Genomic DNA, 21,609 nt, shown 5'->3' with positions numbered 1-21,609 from the left:
TCAAAATAAAACACAGCGGATCGTGTTTTTCTGGCGAGATCTTCGAAGTGATTATGTACATTCACTGAGTGAATATTTAGAAAATAAAACATATTTCTGTCTAGAAAAGTGATCAAAATCCATTTTTATGCAGAAACTAAGTCAACATATTGATTTTTTTCACTAAAAATGAGAGAACTGTCCGCCATGTTTTTTGTTCTGACCGCCGGGACCTTGAAAGTCACGTGACTTGGAACAAACCAATAGGAACAAATATCCATGGAATAGCCACGGGATATGACTGTCATTAACTTGCATTGTAGCCAAATCCGTGTCAGTTTCACGGAAATTTGAGTGATTCCGTGGCTATTCCACGGACTTTGAGTTAAGCGAATCCGTGGCTATTTCACGGATTCCTGTGAGACCATGTTGCAAAATAAAGTGCATACATATAACAACACATATATAAGAGAGTAAGTACTTATAGTACTTATATATATAAATCATCTGTACCACATTTGCTCAAACATCCACCATCTGACATAAAAAAGCCCAAAAAAATAACAGTTTTTACTGATTCGCGGCACTTTATAATAATATTATAATATAATGAGATGACCAATTACTTTGTAAAAGTCTTTAAAGTGTGAGTGAGTATTTGATTTGGTTCTCAGGGTTATAGAAACTAGAATATGTCCATTATTGCACTTGGACCCAATGGGAAAGGAATGTTTAACTAAATGCTGGTCGCCATTTTATAAAATGGCTGCCACGTCAACCAGGGTCTGAATTTGTGATGGCCCAATATCCAGTTTTGTTCCCAATATAATTATCAACACATCTGCCAAATTTGGTGCTTTTATCAAAAAATGAACAACTGTTATGATGTATTGAGCTATGAGCCACTATCCATGGTTGATTGTAATGGATAATAGGCTCCTCTGTAGATGCTGTTTGAATTTGAAGGCTGTATTGTACCAAATCCAGTTTGTGCCAGAATGTTAAAGTACGTGTTTGCATAAAAATTGTCAAGCCTTCAAGAGACTGTGAATTTAAATTGATTGTGATTCAGATTGTGGCTTCCTTGTGCTGTAGTAGAGACATGTTCTCTGGCAGTAATAAGTCATATTCACATCACTTAGTGTTTGTCTCCGGGGAGATACGCAGCACTCTCGCTAGATGAAAAGCTTACATTTCAAAAGAAAGCTTTACATAAACAGCCTTATTTTCATAATGCAATTTTAATGCAAATGCATTTCAGAAAATACAGAGCAGCATTTGTTTGGGCTTTATTGGCGAAGGGTTAAACAAAAGCGGCACTGCAGCAACACTTTGAGATGCTGGCTCTGTCAGCTGTCAATTTAAACACATTCTAATTAATTAATTCAGCTCTTTGGTTGGCTCTGTTTTGTGCTTCAGAGGGATTTTGTGTGAAGATTTAGCTTATAATTAACCAACCTAGTTAATAACAGAAGACTAAAAATCCATTAAAAATATAATCTACTGTAGGGAGAAGCAAACACATCCTTTTCACCCGCTCCAAATCTGAAAGAAATACATTATTTTGTTTTCATGTGCCACACTGTTGCAACATTTTATGCCTTTTCACCTGCACTAGTTTAGAGCACTGAGCTGTGTTTAAAAGCCAAATCCCCTTTCTTGCATGGCATTGGTATGCAGACAGAGAAGCAGTACAAAGTAGACCTATTTAGCGTGAACAGAGTTATAAATCTGAGGAGATTCAGCCTCTGTGAGGAGAGAGGATCAAAGTGCTCTGAATACATGCAGTTATCTCTTCCTACAATGCTGTTCCCTTTTGGGCTTTCTACTCGCAACCCTCTCCTACGGACCCCGTCTGACTTGGGAAACTAAACATTTTCTCATTTTTTCACTTTGTCTCTGAGGAGGAATCTCTGCAAGCTGTGCAGGCAGGCCATGAAAAGCTAACAAACAAAACATCGCCATCCTTGCTATTAATTGCTATGTGAACCAAGCTGAACCCGAGCTGCAGACTGCTTCTCCCTTCAGACAAAGTTGGAAATAGGAAAACCAAAACTGAGCCTGTTGTAGATCACAATCAGAATCAGAAATCAGAAAGCCTGTATTGTCATTGCATAGGGGAGTACAACGAAATTTGCCATCAACCCGTCCAAAACGTATAAAAAACACACAAAAACAATATGACAGAGGTGGACAGGACAGTAGACAGGGATGAAGAGAAAGAATACAGCCCAACATGAGGCAGAGCCGCCCCAAGCCTCCATGGGGCCCGAAGCAAAATTCAATTTTGGGGCCCTCTGTTTCTGCCAATAATATTGATTGTTGATTATTCACACATCTACTATAAACTCATTGCGGCAAAGGCAGTGTTGTCTTCACACATTTAGGGGGTGGCCCAGTTAATTACATCAATAATACCAATGAATGAATAATGTCCAGGGTGTCACACATGGTTTTTAATCTCAAAATGTAGCACATTCAACTACAAGAGTGACCTGGGGGATTTACACAACAAGCCAAATGGTAAAGCATCATATTTACTGTAAAAGTGTCATCTGGTTGATTATTTTTGGCTTCAAAAAACCACAACAGCAAAATAAGTTGTAGTGCAGCACTCTGACATAATATTGTTTTTGTACAATAATATATCTTCGATCATATAGAAATCATCACTCAGACATGCAAAATATTAAACAAAATATATACATTTGTTAATTGCTCTTGGGGGCCCCCTACACCACAAAAAAAGAAAAGTTGGGTGAACACATTTTAAGGCAACAAACTTCCATAAAATTTTAAGTTGGATAATTAAACTAAATATTTTAAGTTTTGTTTTTGAGTTTGCTCAACTCTGAATTCAGATTTTGTCAACTCAACTGTAAGTTGTACTAACTTATAATTTTACATTGTAATAACTTTTAATCCTTACTTCTGCTAACTTCTGCAATGTGCTGAATTGGCACGATTGTAACGCCGCTATGAAATGTCAGCTAATGTTGAGACCACAATTTTGAGTTAGCATTGATACGCTAATGGCTACTCTTGTAGCTGTAACAAGCAGCGCTGCTAGCATCAGTTAGCTGCTAGCATCAGTTAGCTGCTAGCGTCAGTTAGCGGGGAGGATGTATGCGTATCTGTACATGTGGAAGTTGGAGTGTGTAAGCCTGAGACCCTTTGTCCAGTGCCTATCTGTCCGGTCTCAGCTCACAAAAACGAAAACATAGCAGTTGCTATGGAGACAACCTTCCAAGGCCTCCAGACAGCAGCAGATAGTCAACAGGTGTCGACTGTTGTTGGGTGCAAAAATTTCACTACAGGTGTGTTTTTGCACAGCCATTTCATCTGATATGAATGGAGGGTCCTTCAAATAGATCTGATACTGTTTGTGAACGTGTTGCACAAAAAAAGACACAAAATGACCAAAAAACACACAAAATGACCAAAAAACACACAAAATGACCAGAAAAGACACAAAATGACCAAAAAATGAAACAAAATGACCAAAAAAGACACAAAATGACCACAAAATTATCAATAAAAGACACAGAATGACCAAAAAAGCCACACAAAAACCCCCCACAAAATGACCAAAAAAAGACATTAAGTGACCAAAAACACATTAACACATGAACACTTTAACACAGTGGAGACAGAGCTGACTTCCAAAATTATTTGGCGACCCCCAGGAATTATCTCGCGACCCCAATTGGGGTCCCGACCCCAAGGTTGACAATAGCTGATTTAGGAGACCAGCGAAGTCAAAATAATGATAATGCTGTAACTATAACCTACTTTATTTATGTCATGCATTTCCTGTTGCCACAAACTTACCCAAACTGCTGCACTGCACCAGAACACCAACAAAAAAGAAGGGGCAATTAATACTGTGTCCCTTTAAATGTTATACTGCTATGATTCATACACTTTAACTGTTGTTTCACTGGTAACAGATTGAGACTTTTAGCACCATTAGATTATAGCCTCAGTTATATGTGAATGAAGAGAGCCGTGGCCATGTGAGCATATGAACATTTTAGCTCCAGATTTCTCCAAATCACTTCCCACTAAATCAGTGCAGGGAAAATATATCCCCCTATTAAGCTGCAGATGTTAAAGGAAGTGACATTCATGGCAGCTATTGCGCTCACGGCCCAGACGATTGGAAAGAGGCCAGAATGTGGAAACAGTGCTTAGAGAAACCGTGGGGAGGAATATGAAAATGCATGTGGCTGTGATTATATAAAAATACTAATGGCAAATTAGCATTCACTCAGCCTCCCTGAGCTCTAAAATAGAAACTGAATAGGACTTGCAACACATTGCAACACTAACAGTTGATGTTAAACTAAAAATGCACGCAGATGAGTGTGTGCTATATGGGTCAGTGAGAATATTCACAACAGTGCCTGAGTTTTAGGGCAAACAAGGGTTATTTACTAGCCTATAGAGGCTATGCACTGTAAAAAAATTTTTTTTAGGAATTACAGTAAAACACTGTCAAATTATATCAGAAATAGGGCGTGAAATTAAAAATGTAATATCACCGTAGTAGACACTTTTAATTACCGTAAATCAAAGAATAGCACAAAACTTTTACCTTTTTTCTGTCATAAACTTTAGAAAACACAGTTTTGCTGTAAAAAATATTATATTTTTCATTTAAAGAAAGGAGAAATACCATAACGTCACAAGGACATAACTACCCTAAAAATAATAGCAGACCAAAGGACCTAACAAAGGACCTAAAATGACCAAAAGAGTCACAAAACGACCAAAAAAAGAGACAGAAAACGACCAAAAGAGACACAAAACCATCAAAAAAGACACAAAATGACCAAAAGAGACACAAAACTATCTAAAAAGACACAAAATGACCAAAAAAAGACAGAAAACGACCAAAAGAGACATGAAATTATCAAAAAAAAGACACAAAATGACCAAAAAAATACGTAAAATTATCAAATGAGACACAAAATTACCAAAAAGAGACACAATAGGGATAAAATGGCAAGTGATTTTTCAGTCTAAATGACAGATTTAGCTGATATTTACATTTAAATTTACAGTAGAAAACCCACTCACTGTAATTTTTACGGTAAAGTTCTGGCAACCACAGCTGCCGGTATTTTACCGTAAATTAAACAGAATATTTTTTACAGTGTGGGTAATACAGCACCTGAGGATACAGCCTGCAGGAGGAATATTAAACATTCATATCAACTGTCAGGTGGAATTCTTACATGTTCAAAAAGTTCATTTAAAATTCAGAACCGCTTACACAAGGCTTTTTAACACCATGACTTCAGACTGATGACGGTGCGGTTTTGAAATGTTTATCAATGTTTTGAATGGGAGTTATGGACCCGAAGGGATGATGTACACCATCTGTACAAAGGTAAAAAAAAGAAGAAAAAGGCATCGCATCAAGTTTATGAGGCTCTCCCATGACAACAGAGGAGCTGTGTATCCCATCAGTGTTTATTGAGGCATTTTTTAACCGCAGCACCTGCAAGGATGTGTTTGGAGTGAACGGGAGGAATAATGCTTGGCAAGCTGGAGTTTTTGCAACTGAATAGTGTCTGACAGCAGGCTGGAACAACAGCGGGTCCCGGGAGGAAGGCAAATCAACAGAGGAACACGGCCAGTCTGCTGACGTTACTTATGTAGAAATCAATAGCCGGGGCCTCCTGGTGCCCTGGATTTATCTTCCTGACATTTTCTATTTGTGACAGATCTGGGTGCCTGTACAATAGAGGTGCTTTAAACGACTGTTTCAGTGGATAAAACAGGCTCAGTCCGAACCGAGCAGTTTCTCTGTTTCAACTGGAATATGTGTTGTTTGAACCAGAGCAACAGACTCAACTTATATTATATTGGCACACTCATTATTTCCCTTTGGTATCTTTTGATATGTGCAACTATTAGGGCTGGGCGATATGGACCAAAAAGTCAAATCCCGATATATTTAGGCTGATTATCGATATACGACATACACTACCGGTCAAAAGTTTTAGAACACCCCAATTTTTCCAGTTTTTTATTGAAATTCAAGCAGTTCAAGTCAAATGAACAGCTTGAAAGGGTACGAAGGTAAGTGGTGAACTGCCAGAGGTAAATAAAAAAAGGTAAGCTTAACCAAAACTGGAAAATAATGTACATTTCAGAATTATACAAGAAGGCCTTTTTCAGGGAACAAGAAATGGGTTAACAACTTAACTCTATGGAGTCTTGGGCTATTTTGTCCATTTTTGAATTCTTTTCATGTCTTTGTAAGTCATTTTGTGTCTTTTTTTGGTCATTTTGTGTCTTTTTTTAGTCCTTTAGTCCAACATAAAATGTGATTTTGAATCTTTTTTTTACTTTCAAAACACTATCATGCTCAATAAAGAATTTTAAATGTTGCAAATGTGCATTAATTTCAGAGGACACTGAGACATTAAACTGCATCATTTTCAATTAAATTCTGGAAAAGTTGGTGTGTTCTAAAACTTTTGACCAGTAGTGTACATACTGATATTTTTAAAGTGAGAGCAAATGTTCAGTCAAAGCCAAATATGACATGTCACATAACTTTTTAAAAAAGAATCAAAGCTCCATTAAGTGCACATTTAAATAAAAAAAATGTTTTAAATAAAAATAGCCTATGAAATAAAATAGGCCAATCTATCTCTGAAATAAATATATTTTCTATGAGAAAAGAATAATGGACATTACAAAATAACTAAATATGACAAACCCTAGTAAAGTCAGCATTTATAAATAAAGAAAGAAAAAAAAGAACTATATCGATATATGCGATACGGTCTAATTCCATATCACATTTAAAAATATATCTTTTATATCGATATATCACCCAGCCCTAGAAACTATGTATTAATAGTCTGACAGAGCATAAAGTATTCATGCTTGTGGGTAATATGTGGCTCTGATATTTGTATTTCATCATATCTATAAATATTAATGGGGAGGTTTAGTGTCCTATGATGTTTTGAATACAGTACAGACACACAAAATCATTTTACTGTTTAATTAAAAGTAAATGAATCTTGGCAAAACAAGAAAAAAAAAGGATATCAGCAGCTGTAATTCAACAAAGTTCTGTTTTTTCCAATGTGTGTGTGTGTGAGGGAGGAGGTTCCTCTGTGTGCCATTAGTTTGCTGGGTGTCAGAGCGATTGATGGCCGTGTCAGCGTCTGGTTGGCAGCGATGGAGCTGCCTCTGTTCCAACCACTGGCCACAGATGGCAGCTTAATGGCTGAGACTGCCACTGATATGTTGAGAAGAACCAAAGGAGCCAAAGGGCGCTGTGTGAGCTCTACATCACACTGTACTTTTCTTTTTAAGAATCCTCATAGCAAATGCAATCAATTAGTGTTCAAGTTTGCCAAAGTATCTTTGCATGGATCAGGGGGCGGCAACCTTTTCCATGAAAAGAGACATTTTTGGCCAAAAAACAGAAAGAAAAATCCTTCTGGAGCCGCATCTTTGAGGCTTACCGTGTGTTCAGACCGGACGCGTAGCGAATTTGAATTTACTCGCGTCACTCGCGCAAGTAAATAACTCGCGAATTTTCGCCCAAGAGACTATTTAGCGCCAAATAATTCCCTCCATTTCATTCTGTCATCAACCATGACAAGCATAGCGTCCCTGTACCTGCTCTGGAAGTCCGAGATACGTCGGAAAACACGCCGTCGTGTCTGGGTTAGTGACATCATCCGGAGGCGCCCTCAGCACGGAGAGAGGACCGCAGAGTATTTCCACCTTTTTCCCTCCTGCCGACCCACTCCTCCTTCCTGCCTCTTTTCTCCTCTCTCTCATGTATGTATCTCGGACACTGTCGTCCAGAATCTCAACGCTGATAGGCTGTCCCGACACAGCGTCACGCGAATATTTCGCCAAAGTTGAATTTATTGAAGTCACGCGAATTCGCGTTGTTTCATTCGCGCCGCGATATTCGCGTCGCGCGAAACCCGCGATTCGCGCCGCCGGCAAAAATTTGCGTCTATTAGCGTTCCGGTCTCAACGCACCGTTAGGCCCCGTTTACACCAGGACGCTCGCGGGTAAAACCTAATTATTTTATGGGAAGTGCCTTTCGTTTAGACCAGGGGTGTCAAACTTAAATACACAATGGGCCAAAATGTAAAACTTGAATAAAATGGCGGGCCAACATTGAACAAATAAACCTTTTAATATATACCAAACATGTTTTGCTTTAACATTAAATATGGAACCAGCAACGCTTATAAACATACAATATATAACTAAATAGTGCAGACATGCAAAATCAAATTTCAAATAAAAAATCACAACACATCAATTTCATTAATTTACAATAATAATATAATAATATAGTATTGCCCCGGGGGCCAAATAAAATTACACTGTGGGCCAAATTTGGCCCGCGGGCCAGAGTTTGACACCCCTGACATAGATGCTCAGCTCTGTGTGTGAAGCAGTTGGAGTCATAGATCTGAAAACAAATTAATTATTGAATTTAATTAATATATGAAAGCTATTTGCATTGCCAATGATGTCTCATCTACCACATCAAGACACCAAGACGTTAAGGAACACCATAAATCCATGCTGTGATTTGGTCTCAGTAACTTTTGACATGTTGAGGCTTTCTGCAGGTTTTGTATTTTTTGTATTGAATGGAAACACTTCAGTTTTAGCTGTTGAGAAACCTCCTTATAGCCAATATACCTAGCCATCCATCCTCTGACTGCTCCAGGTCTCTAGTTTGTGTTTATAAAAAGTTTCATGAGGCTGATTATACTCATTTTCAGTAGTGGAATGTAACTCTACACTGTAAAAAAAAAGTCTGTAGATTTTATGGTGAAAAACTGCTTAACCATGACAGTAAAAGACCGTAAAATGATAAATGGGTTAATTCAGTATATATCAGCCAAAACACTATTTTTTTACTTTAAAAAAAATTACATTACTCCACTGTTAAATACACTGGCGCCGTGTTTGTAGCAAAATATACTGTAATATATATGCAAGCCATCATTTTTGCATTTATTTTTTGTAAAAATACTTTTTCTCACTGTTAAATGTACTAAACACCATATCTCTAACAGAAATATACTGTAATATTTAATGGTAAAATTTTTAATTCATGCAGCATTTATAAAGTATTTTCTTGTCAATTATATGGCAGAACAGCTTTTCTTTTGATGGATTTTTTTTTTTACGGTAAAATATGGAATAAAATGGCAATCTTAAATGTGAAATCAACAGTGCTAATATCTTTTTACCGTAATATTAGAAAAAAGTTGCACCGTATTTATTACGGTAAAGTTCTGGCAACCACTGCTGCTGTTTTTTTAACGTAAAAACAACAGGGTTTTTTTTTACAGTGTACTCAATTACTGTACTTAAGTTCAATTTTATGGAATTTGTACTTTACTTGAGTGTTTTCATTTAATGAAACTATATTGTGCTCTTTACAAGTGACCCCTTTGAAAATCAGCTTTTCCCTTACTACAGCCTCTGAGAGATAAAGGTTGTCAAAAAGTTCTGCTTAGGGGTTAAACCTCTTCAGTCTCCTATATTCACCTAACAACTTACACTGCAAAAAAAGAAAAGTTGGGTGAACTCAAAATTTCAAGGCAACAAACTTCTACAAAATTTTAAGATGGACAATTAAACTAAATATTTTAAGTTTTGTTTTTGAGTTTGCTCAACTCTGAATTCAGATTTTTGTCAACTCAACTGTAAGTTGTACTAACTTATAATTTTACATTGTAATAACTTTTAATCCTTACTTCTGCTAACTTCTGCAATGTGCTGAATTGGCACGATTGTAACGCCGCTATGAAATGTCAGCTAATGTTGCGACCACAATTTAGAGTTAGCTTTGATACGCTAATGGCTACTCTTGTAGCTGTAACAAGCAGCGCCGCTAGCATCAGTTAGCTGCTAGCCGCTAGCATCAGTTAGCCGCTAGCATCAGTGAGCCGCTAGCATCAGTGAGCCGCTAGCATCAGTTAGCCGCTAGCTTTCGCTAATGACAGAATTTCACCGCTTTCCCGCATTTCCCAACAAAGAAATAAGAGTTATCAGAACTATTGTCCCTTGTTGTGAACCCCAACTTAAAGATATAAGTAACAACAACTCACCAACTTGTTTTTGAGCAGACAACTGGCTTCCTTTGTTGTGCTAACTTACATTATTGCCCTAAATGTCAATAATTTATATTTCCAAGTTTTACCAACTGAAATCACTGTTTTAGGCCAAAAAATACAAGTTGGCTTTTTTGCAGTGTAGTTGAAACTCCATACCTTGAATGTTTTTATGTAATCATAGCAGAAGGTTAATGCTGTAGCCACAGGGGTAGCAGTTTTATTTTCTCTAGCTTCAGAGCTGAGCAATGTGGAAAATAACAAACTAAAATTCCCTACAACAGAGTCCTCGACTTTCAGAGATAGCAAACTTTTAAATAAAAGATATGCCTTTATCCTCCAACTCGTAAAAAATGAACAAAAATGCACTTCTTGCTCTTCTGGTAGTATGCTGCTTTAATAAACACAAAAAGGTGATAAATAAATAAAGTAGGGACTGCTCTAGTTTGTGACATGGTGAAAATGTGTCTCCCCTTCGGTAGTTTAGCCATGAAATTAATAGGAACACTGTATTGAGAATAAATAAAACTTAAGTTGGTGTCAGGCTCTGTTTGGAACATAAATATTTCAGAGCGATCGATGCCCACCTCAGGAACAATAGAGCTTACAGTAGAGGTGGATGGAGGCTGTAAATGCAGCACAGGAAGCAGAAACAGCAGGATGCTGCAGCATCAAGAGTACACAGCTGATCAACATTTATGGATAAATCACACCAGAATTTGAGCTCTTATTTTTTCTGTCAAACTATTACAAAAAGACACAAAATGACCAAAAAAATGACACAACATTACCAAAAAAGACACAAAATTATTACAAAAAGACACAAAATTACCAAAAAAAGACACAAAATTACTAACAAAAGACACAAAATTATCACAAAAAAGACACAGAATTACCCAAAAAACCCACAAAATCATTAAAAAAGACACAAAATTACCAAAAAGACAAAAAATTATTTAAAAAAGACACAAAATGATTACAAAAAGACACAAAATGACCAAAAAAAGGACACAGCATTACCAAAAAAGACACAAAATTATTACAAAATTACCAAAAAAAGACACAAAATTACTAACAAAAGACACAAAATTATCACAAAAAAGACACAGAATTACCCAAAAAACACAAAATTATTAAAAAAAGACACAAAATTACCAAAAAGACACAAAATTATTTTAAAAAGACACAAAATGATTACAAAAAGACACAAAATGACCAAAAAAAAAGGATACAGCATTACCAAAAAAGACACAAAATTATTACAAAATTACCAAAAAAAAGACACAAAATTACTAACAAAAGACACAAAATTATCACAAAAAAGACACAGAATTACCCAAAAAACACAAAATTATTAAAAAAAGACACAAAATTACCAAAAAGACACAAAATTATTTAAAAAAGACACAAAATGATTACAAAAAGACACAAAATGACCAAAAAAAGGATACAGCATTACCAAAAAAGACACAAAATTATTACAAAATGACACAAAATTACAAAAAAAAGACACAAAATTACTAACAAAAGACACACAAATATCACAAAAAAGACACAGAATTACCCAAAAAAACACAAAATTATTAAAAAAAGACAAAAAATTATTAAAAAAAAAAACAAAATTACCAAAAAAGACAAAATTTCCAAAAAAAGGAAATAAAGGGACGTTCCACACACAACACGGTAAAGTGCCATTCATATAAAACTCTCTCTGGCTATAAGTAAGAGTGCAAATATTGCACAAAATATCCGACTTCACGTCTTCCTCCTTCTCAATGTCTCATCTCCCACATCAAGACACCAAGACGTTAAGGAACACCATAAATCCATGCTGTGATTTGGTATTAGTAACTTTTGACATGTTGGGGCTTTCTGCAGGTTTTGTATTTTTTGCATTAAATGGAAACAGTTTAGCTGTTGAGAAACCTCCTTATAGCCAATATACCTAGCCATCCATCCTCTGACTGCTCCAGGTCTCTAGTTTGTGCTTATATAAAGTTTCTTGAGGCTGATTATACTCATTTTCAGTAGTGGAATGTAACTCTACACTTTAAAAAAAAGTCTGTCTTTATGGTGAAAAACTGCTAAACCATGACAGTAAAAGACTGTAAGATGATAAATGGGTTAATTCAGTATATATCAGCCAAAACACTATTTTTTTACTTTAAAAAAAATTACATTACTCCACTGTAAAATACACTGGTGCCGTGTTTGTAGCAAAAATATACTGTAATATATATGCAAGCCATCATTTTTGCATTTATTTATTGAAAAAATAATTTTTATCTCTGTTAAATGTACTAAACAGCATATCTCTAACAGAAATATACTGTAATATTTAATGGTAAAATCTTTAATTTATGCAGCATTTATCAAGTATTTTCTTGTCAATTATATGGCAGAGCAGCGCTTCTTTTGATTTTTTTTTTATTTTTTTTTAGGTAAAATATGGAATAAAATGGCAATCTTAAACGGGAAATCAACAGTGATATCATTTTACCGTAAAAACAACAGGGTTTTTTTTTTTTTACAGTGTACTCAAGTACTGTTCTTAAGTTCAATTTTATGGAATTTGTACTTTATTTGAGTGTTTTCATTTAATGAAACTATATTGTACTCTTTACTTTATATTGTACTCTGACCGTAAAATGATAAATGGGTTAATTCAGTATATATCAGCCAAAACACTATTTTTTTACTTTAAAAAAAATTACATTACTCCACTGTAAGCAGCATATCCGACTTCATGTCTTTCTCAATGCTAAATAATATGCCCGTGCTGCCACAGTGAGAGGAATGATTCTGTTCTTTTTCTAGCCAGATTGGCCCAACAAACATTAACTGCAGGAGAGGAGCTTTGTGCACCAATCTACTGATTCAATCCAACCTCTTTAAGAGGAAGAAAGGCTGCAGAAGCAGAAGCAGCACTAATGCAGGATACATTCTGAACACTGCAAACGATGGGACGCTTCAGATAATACCACAAGAAGAATGCACTGCCTTATCAGTCAACAGAAAACTTCCAACAAATTAACAGAAAAGTAGTGCTGAGCACAAAGCACAAAGCTGTGAAGTGCATATAAATGAGTCGGTAACAAGCCAGTAAACAAACTGATCTGCTCACTGTGTACTCAGGTGTTGGGCTCCACAACTATCTGAAAATATATTCTTTATCATGTTTCTCATTCACTCCCCCCCACCCCGACCTTCCCACATTATTCTTACACAACTGCCAATTTGTTGGTACATTCAAGGTGAGCAGCTGTCAGCGGATTACAACAGCAGCAGACTTCAACCACCCCGAGGTGAAGAACAGTTGGTGATTAAATCTAAGTAACATATGCACAGACACACACAGGCTCAGGCCAGACAGCCACTAACACCAGCTGGTCGGCTGCTGTTAGTAAGTTGTAATTGGCCCCAAAATCAAGACATGCAACATTATCATACACTGCAACAAACTGCTGTAAGAAAATAGCCAAATTGTGACAGTAACATACTTTTATTCCATTAAAAAGATATTATACTGTAGAAAACAATGCATTCTGGGCAATATTTGTAGGTAGTTTACACTGCAAAAAAGCCAACTTGTAAGTTGGTAAGTTGGTAAAACTTGGAAATATAAATTATTGCCATTTAGGGCAATAATGTAAGTTAGCACAACAAAGGAAGCCAGTTGTCTGCTCAAAAAGAAGTTGGTGAGTTGTTGTTACTTATATCTTTAAGTTGGGGTTCAAAACAAGGGACAATAGTTCTGATAACTCTTATTTCTTTGTTGGGAAATACGGTGAAATTCGGTAATTAGCGAAAGCTAGCGGCTAACTGATGCTAGCGGCTAACTGATGCTAGCGGCTAACTGATGCTAGCGGCGTTGCTTATTACAGCTACAAGAGTAGCCATTAGCGTATCAATGCTAACTCAAAATTGTGGTCACAACATTAGCTGACATTTCATAGCGGCGTTACAATCGTGCCAATTCAGCACATTGCAGAAGTTAGCAGAAGTAAGGATTAAAAGTTATTATAACTTATAATGTAAAATTATAAGTCAGTGCAACTTTCTGAATTCAGAGTTGAGCAAATTCAAAAACAAAACTTAAAATATTTAGTTTAATTGTCCAACTTAAAATTTCAAGACAACAAACTTCGATACAATTTTGAGTTCACCCAACTTTTCTTTTTTTGCAGTGTACTGTTTCCCATAAAATACTGTAATATACCATAAATAGCATTGCATTCTGGGAGTTATGGTAGAATCAACAGCAGAGAGGCTGAGAAAATACGGAAAGCTACTGTATTTCTAGAGGAAACATGAAGACAACTCTGGTCTTTACTTTCTTGGAACATCCTTTTTAATCTTGCATTTCTTGAGCAAATCACAGCGTAAGTTAAACTATGTTTTATTTTTGTTAGATGATCAGTATTTTACTGTCAAATCAAGGAGATACAGGATTTTACTGTAATTCAGTATGTGGTTTTATCACAGTAACATACTGTAAAGTAAATAACAGTAAGGGAACTGTAAAATTCATTCAAATGAATTTACAAGACAATTGTTTACAGTGTAAATAACACTGAAAGTCTATTTAATGCTAGAAACGCTATCAGGCTAATCTTAGGCACAGACAATCTTAGCCTTGTGGTTGTTATCAGAATCAGAGAGTCTTTATTGTCATTGCATAAGGGAGTACAACGAAATTATCACAAAAAGACACACAATTTTTTTTTTAAAAAAGACACAAAATTACCAAAAAAAGACACAGAATTACCCAGAAAAACCACAAAATTATTAAAAAAGACACAAAATTATTTAAAAATAACACAAAATTACCAAAAAAGACACAAAATTTCCAAAAAAAGGAAATAACGGGACTTTTCACACACAACACGGTAAAGTGCCATTCATATAAAACTCACATTAAACTTTCATATCAAGGTGGGGGCCACAAAATATCGTCACGAGGGCCACAATTGGCCCGCGGGCCGCCAGTTTGAGACCCATGGTCTACAGTATATCTGAGTTGCAAGCAGCTCCCTTTTCAGTTTGTTTCAACAAAATAGTTTCTGGAGGTCAAAGATTGAAAATCCCTATATTTTATAATAAAAAAGGGAAAAAATCTGAAAAAAACATCACTTGTTTACAAGACATATGTTGTTATTACACCTTCGGAAGCCTCAGATTTATTATGCGTGAGTCTTGGGAATAGCAGTGTCACGGCTGAATACATAAAGGAACTGGTACAGCAGCAGACACTGTTGCCAAAATTACAAAACAATTCTAGATTCTCACTAACATTTATGGGTCTGTGCTTGCACTGCAAAAAAAGAAAAGTTGGGTGAACTCAAAATTTCAAGGCAACAAACTTCGATAAAATTTTAAGTTGGACAATTAAACTAAATATTTTAAGTTTTGTTTTTGAGTTTGCTCAAATCTGAATTTCTCTGGCACGATTGTAACGCCGCTATGAAATGTCAGCTAATGTTGCGACCACAATTTTGAGTTAGCATTGAGCACCAAATTTCCCAACAAAGAAATAAGAGTTATCAGAACTATTGTCCCTTGATGTGAACCCCAACTTAAAGATATAAGTAACAACAACTCACCAACTTGTTTTTGAGCAGACAACTGGCTTCCTTTGTTGTGCTAACTTACATTATTGCCCTAAATGTCAATCATTTATATTTACAAGTTTTACCAACTTAAATCACTGTTTTAGGCCAAAAATACAAGTTGGCTTGTTTGCAGTGTGCATTCTTAATGCATCATTCTACCTGCTAGGTTTGCTGGATAGAGCAGAGGGAGAAAGTTTAGCGCTGACACCTCAAGGTGAGCTGCAGTAATGGAGGAGCTGAGAGGACAGGGCCAGAGAGGGAGAGCGATTAGAGGCAGACATGGTGATCATCTTAATGCAAAATGATCATCTTAATGCAAGCGATGTGAAAATGTCAGACCATGCTCACCAAGAATCTTCTCCCTAGACAATCCCTTAGACTTTATTCATTATTATTTATTTCTTTACTTTGCAGTACAAGGTTAGTTTTAAAAGACATCTGGTATATTTGACTGAGTAAGCATTTTAGAGTGTACGCTTCACTTTATTAGTGAAAAAAATCAATATTTTGACTTAGTTTCTGCATAAAAATGCATTTTGATCACATTTCTAGCTAGAAATATGTTTTATTTTCCAAATATTCACTCAGTAAATGTACATAATCACTTTGTATGTTGGAATAGCCACGGGATATGACTGTCATTAACTTGCATTGTAGCCAAATCCGTGTCCGTGTCAATTTTGTGTCTTCTGGTCATTCTGTGTTTTTTCTGGTCATTTTGTGTCTTTTTTTTGATCATTTTGTGGGATTGTTTAGTCATTTTGTGTCTTTTTTGGTAATTTTGTGTCTTTTTTTTTATTTTTGTGTCTTTTTTGGTCATTTTGTGCCTTTTTTTGATCATTTTGTTGTCAATTTGTGTCTTTTTTTGGTCATTTTGTGTCTTTTTTTAGTCATTTGGTGTCTTTTTTTGGTCATTTTGTGTCTTTTTTGAGGGGGAAACTTAAGGAAATATGCTGCTGCGTTGAATTATGGGAATGAAGGATCTAGCACTTTTTTGGAACTTCCTATTGGTTTGTTCCAAGTCACATGACTTTTAAGGTCCCGGCGGTCAGAACAACAAACATGGCGGACAGTTCTCTCATTTTTAGTGAAAAAAATTAATATTTTGACTTAGCAAATGTATGCAAAAACAGAGAGCTACCAAATTTTGCTGCTCCTCCATAAAGGAGATTTCTGACCCATATATTCTGTGTGTATGTGATTTTCAGAGCACCACATCAACACAGTGCAACTGCAATAATAATGTACTGTATACTGGACAGTAATATTTTAGATAGTGACATTGGTATTTGTCAGGACTCCAGCCCAGAGTGAACAGTGGGTCTCAGTAGGGAGAAAACACACTCAGTGTGAACTGAGAGCCACATAATTATTTAAAACCATCTCCGAGGTTCTCCTCCACTTCATAACAACACCAGGCAACATTGTCAGCACATATGGCATCCAGTGTCTCATTTCTTAGTTATTTTTCTTCTCAATAATAAATCTCCTTTGGACAGATGTACTGTAGCTCCTCCATTATTTACACCCACAATGCAGTTTGACAAGATGCTGTACCTTTGGCTGTGATCACAGGCTGCTCCCCAAGTAGAAGTTTTAGCCTCTTGGCGTGGATTTTACCCTGGTAGTGTGACTGTGCCACCACTGCTGAGGTGAAGGACATGTTACACAGCGTGCAGCACTTATTCTTGTCCACGTCGCCTTTGTCGCTGCCCTAAAAGAAAACACAGAAACGTCTTATTAGTGATACATCAAATCATCTAGTAGGACATTAACCCAGAAGAACCCAGACCCAGCAACCTCCTGAGAGCCAAGCCTCTGTTTGATGTGTTGTTAGTTTCTCCTACACTGCAAAAAAAGAAAAGTTGGGTGAACTCAAAATCTCAAGGCAACAAACTTCTATAAAATTTCAAGTTGGACAATTAAACTAAATATTTTAAGTTTTGTTTTTGAGTTTGCTCAACTCTGAATTCAGATTTTTGTCAACTCAACACGATTGTAACGGCGCTATGAAATGTCAGCTAATGTTGCAACCACAATTTTGAGTTAGCATTGATACGCTAATGGCTACTCTAGTAGCTGTAACAAGCAGCGCCACTAGCGTCAGTTAGCCGCTAGCATCAGTTAGTCGCTAGCGTCAGTTAGCCGCTAGCAACAGTTAGCCACTAGCTTTCCCTAATGAGCGAATTTCACAACAAAGAAATAAGAGTTATCAGAACTATTGTCCCTTGTTGTCTATCAAAAGCGTCTGTAGGTAGCTCTTAGCCAATCAGATCAGTTATACCAGATGACGTAGTAGAGCAACATTTTGTAGTCATTTAGTGTCTTTTTAATAATTCTTTTTCTTTTTTTAGTCATTTTGTGTCTTTTGCAAGTCATTTTGAGTCTTCTTTAGTCCTTTAGTCCAACATAAAATGTGATTTGGAATCTTTTTTTTAAATTTCAAAACACTATCATGCTCAAGAAAAGCCAGAACTTTAGAGGTAAATTTACAGTAGGGCTCCACGCTGCTTTGTTTTTACGAGTATAGAATATTTAAAGTGTTTGTTACATGGTGTCACCACGGGTTCTTATGGGTTAATTCTATACTTATTATTATGCTGTTCTAGCAAGACAGCTGCACATTGAACACATCACTAATCTCTACCACATTCAGAGGAGGGGAGGAGTGCAGTTCTCCTTGCCTAAAGACTTTACATCCTGTTGGGATGCAAATGTGTTTTAAGAGGTGATAGGAAGGCCGATACAGCTGACGGAGGACCGCTCTCTGAGCCTCCATCTGTGCAAGCTGCAACAAAAGCCATTATAGTGTGAGGATTTGCAGTAACTTGCAGTGCATGGAGAAATGGATGCAACAGTTTTTACTGAGAAGTGGAAGGGGGGGAGAGGGAAACAGCCCCAGCAGGCAGGCCGGGTCAGGAAAGGGCTGATATTCAGTGTGGAGGAAGCAGAGGGGGACGTGAACTCATCACCTCATTCAGATGTCTGCTCCTCCGTCTGCTGTCTACCACATATAGCCAGAGAACAGCAGGCCTGAAGGTGGAGGAATGTAATGCAAGTGTATGGCTCTTCAGTTTGAGACAAACTGAAATAATGAGCCCATTCACCTCCATGATAAATAGACTTGTAGAACCTGATAATGTAATAAAAATCTGCACATGAGTCCACTGAAAATGTAATAAAACCTGATAATGTAATAACTTCCCGATAATCAACCTGGTCTCACAGGAATCCGTGGAATAGCCACGGAATCACTCAAATTTCTGTGAAACTGACACGGATTTGGCTACAATGCAAGTTAATGACAGTCATATCCCGTGGCTGTTCCAACATACAAAGTGATTATGTACATTCACTGATGTGAAGTCAAAATATAGATTTTTTTCACTTAAAATGAGAGAACTATCCGCCATGTTTTTTGTTCTGACCGCTGGGACCTTGAAAGTCACGTGACTTGGAACAAACCAATAGGAACAAATATCCATCAACACATCATATTATACAGGGACAAGAATCTAAATTCTAAGAAATTTCTAAATATTCACTCAGTGAATGTACATAATCACTTTGTATGTTGGAATAGCCACGGGATATGACTGTCATTAACTTGCATTGTAGCCAAATCCGTGTCAGTTTCACGGAAATTTGAGTGATTCCGTGGCTATTCCACGGATTTTGAGTTAAGCGAATCCGTGGCTATTTCACGGATTTCTGTGAGACCAGGTTGACTTTAAACACCCTACTGTGTTATGTGTAGTTTTAAACACACTACCCCAACTGCTCCTAAATAGGAAGTTGGCACCATGTATGCATGAATGTATGCATGAATGTGGTGGGTAGACCCGGAATATATACATATATATATATATATATATATATATATATATATATATATCTAAACTCTTATGTGACTTTTAAACACAGAGTTCTGTCTTTCACAGACAGCAGCAGGTGTTCTTAGCTTTTATTCATGAAGGCTACATTGAATTCTAATGTAATCAAGGTTGATTTGCCTAATGTATTAACTGATAGTGGTCTAATTCAGTGTTAACACATGTACCTATCTCTTTTCAAAAATGATTTGAGAAGGAGCCAAACTAATTACAAATGCAAACTGATTTAAGCCATCTTCACACTGCTTGTTCTCATTAAACATGCTGGATGTGAGCCGCCAAACAACAGCTGCCACTTTGCACTGACTTTATTTTACAGCTTTTTAAACAGCATTTGCTTTTTACTCTGCTTGAGCAAACAGTAGGTGTTTTCAGCACTTCTTAATTACTCATAGAGCCACTCAATTGCTTTCAATAAGCGAGGATAAAGACTCTCGTATTCACTGAATTAGTCTGTGGTCTATTTACGGAGAACATGATCTTTTCTTTCTACAGGAGGACAGGAATGGACAGATGGAGTGGACATTTCATCATTTTTCTAACATAGGCACTGGACGTTCTAGCAGAGCCAGGTCTTCCAGTCTTTATGCTGAGCTGAGCAAATCAACTGCATGCCATAGCTTCATATTTAGTACAGACATATGAGTGAAATCAATAGTCATCTTACTCTCCAACTAGATCTCCAACCTAAATGACAGAATAGACCGTTTGTCAATACCATCCATGACAACACATGAGTGTTTGTCAAAAGTGGCTCACGGTACAGTGGAGCATTCTAAAAATAGCACAATCGTCATGATACAAACACGTACGGTTCACAGTTTTAAAAAACACAAAAACCACTGACGTAGGCTAAACTTACGAGGGTGAAGTGTGTCACACCGCGGTGAGTGTCATCTGTCTGATTGTCTCCCCTAATTACTGATTGTGTTCACCTGGTGCTCCCTTCCCTCCATGTGTTCAATAGTCTGTTCACCTGGTGCTCCCTTCCCTCCATGTGTTCAATAGTCTGTTCACCTGGTGCTCCCTTCCCTCCATGTGTTCAATAGTCTGTGTTCACCTGGTGCTCCCTTCCCTCCATGTGTTCAATAGTCTCTGTTCACCTGGTGCTCCCTTCCCTCCATGTGATCAATAGTCTGTTCACCTGGTGCTCCCTTCCCTCCATGTGTTCAATAGTCTGTGTTCACCTGGTGCTCCTTCCCTCCATGTGTTCAATAGTCTGTGTTCACCTGGTGCTCCCTTCCCTCCATGTGTTCAATAGTCTGTGTTCACCTGGTGCTCCCTTCCCTCCATGTGTTCAATAGTCTGTGTTCACCTGGTGCTCCTTCCCTCCATGTGTTCAATAGTCTGTGTTCACCTGGTGCTCCCTTCCCTCCATGTGTTCAATAGTCTGTTCACCTGGTGCTCCCTTCCCTCCATGTGTTCAATAGTCTGTGTTCACCTGGTGCTCCCTTCCCTCCATGTGTTCAATAGTCTCTGTTCACCTGGTGCTCCCTTCCCTCCATGTGTTCAATAGTCTGTGTTCACCTGGTGCTCCCTTCCCTCCATGTGTTCAATAGTCTGTTCACCTGGTGCTCCCTTCCCTCCATGTGTTCAATAGTCTGTTCACCTGGTGCTCCCTTCCCTCCATGTGATCAATAGTCTGTTCACCTGGTGCTCCCTTCCCTCCATGTGTTCAATAGTCTGTGTTCACCTGGTGCTCCTTCCCTCCATGTGTTCAATAGTCTGTGTTCACCTGGTGCTCCCTTCCCTCCATGTGTTCAATAGTTTCCCCCTTTAGTCCTGATCCGATTTTTCATAGTTTTTTGTAGAATGTTTTATTTTTCCTATCAGGTTTTGTTCCTCCCTGTAGGAGCCGCATTTAAGTTTCTTTAATGATTTTTGATTTGTGCTTGATTATGTGCGCAACTAATCTCTGTTGTGTGAGCTCCTCCCTCCTCAGGTGGTGAGGAGGTTTCAAAATATTTTCCCCCTTATCTTAGATTATGATTTAT

The 21,609-nt window shown here is 37.2% G+C and overlaps 1 protein-coding gene across 1 annotated transcript in view; it reads right to left on the bottom strand.

The window, feature by feature from the left end:
- The window catches only part of zmat4a (zinc finger, matrin-type 4a), a 231,403-nt gene that overhangs the window by 82,977 nt on the left and 126,817 nt on the right, over nucleotides 1-21,609 (bottom strand). The window contains exon 4 of the mRNA XM_059338096.1: nucleotides 17,280-17,436. Coding sequence (XP_059194079.1) covers nucleotides 17,280-17,436 — 157 coding nt within the window. The remainder of the gene's footprint in view (nucleotides 1-17,279; nucleotides 17,437-21,609) is intronic.

This window comes from Centropristis striata, chromosome 7 (genome assembly GCF_030273125.1).
Source record: "Centropristis striata isolate RG_2023a ecotype Rhode Island chromosome 7, C.striata_1.0, whole genome shotgun sequence".
Classification (NCBI taxonomy): Eukaryota; Metazoa; Chordata; class Actinopteri; order Perciformes; family Serranidae; genus Centropristis; species Centropristis striata.
The sequence above is the reverse complement of the archived record's forward strand: the minus strand, read 5'-3'. Positions and strand labels throughout refer to the sequence as shown.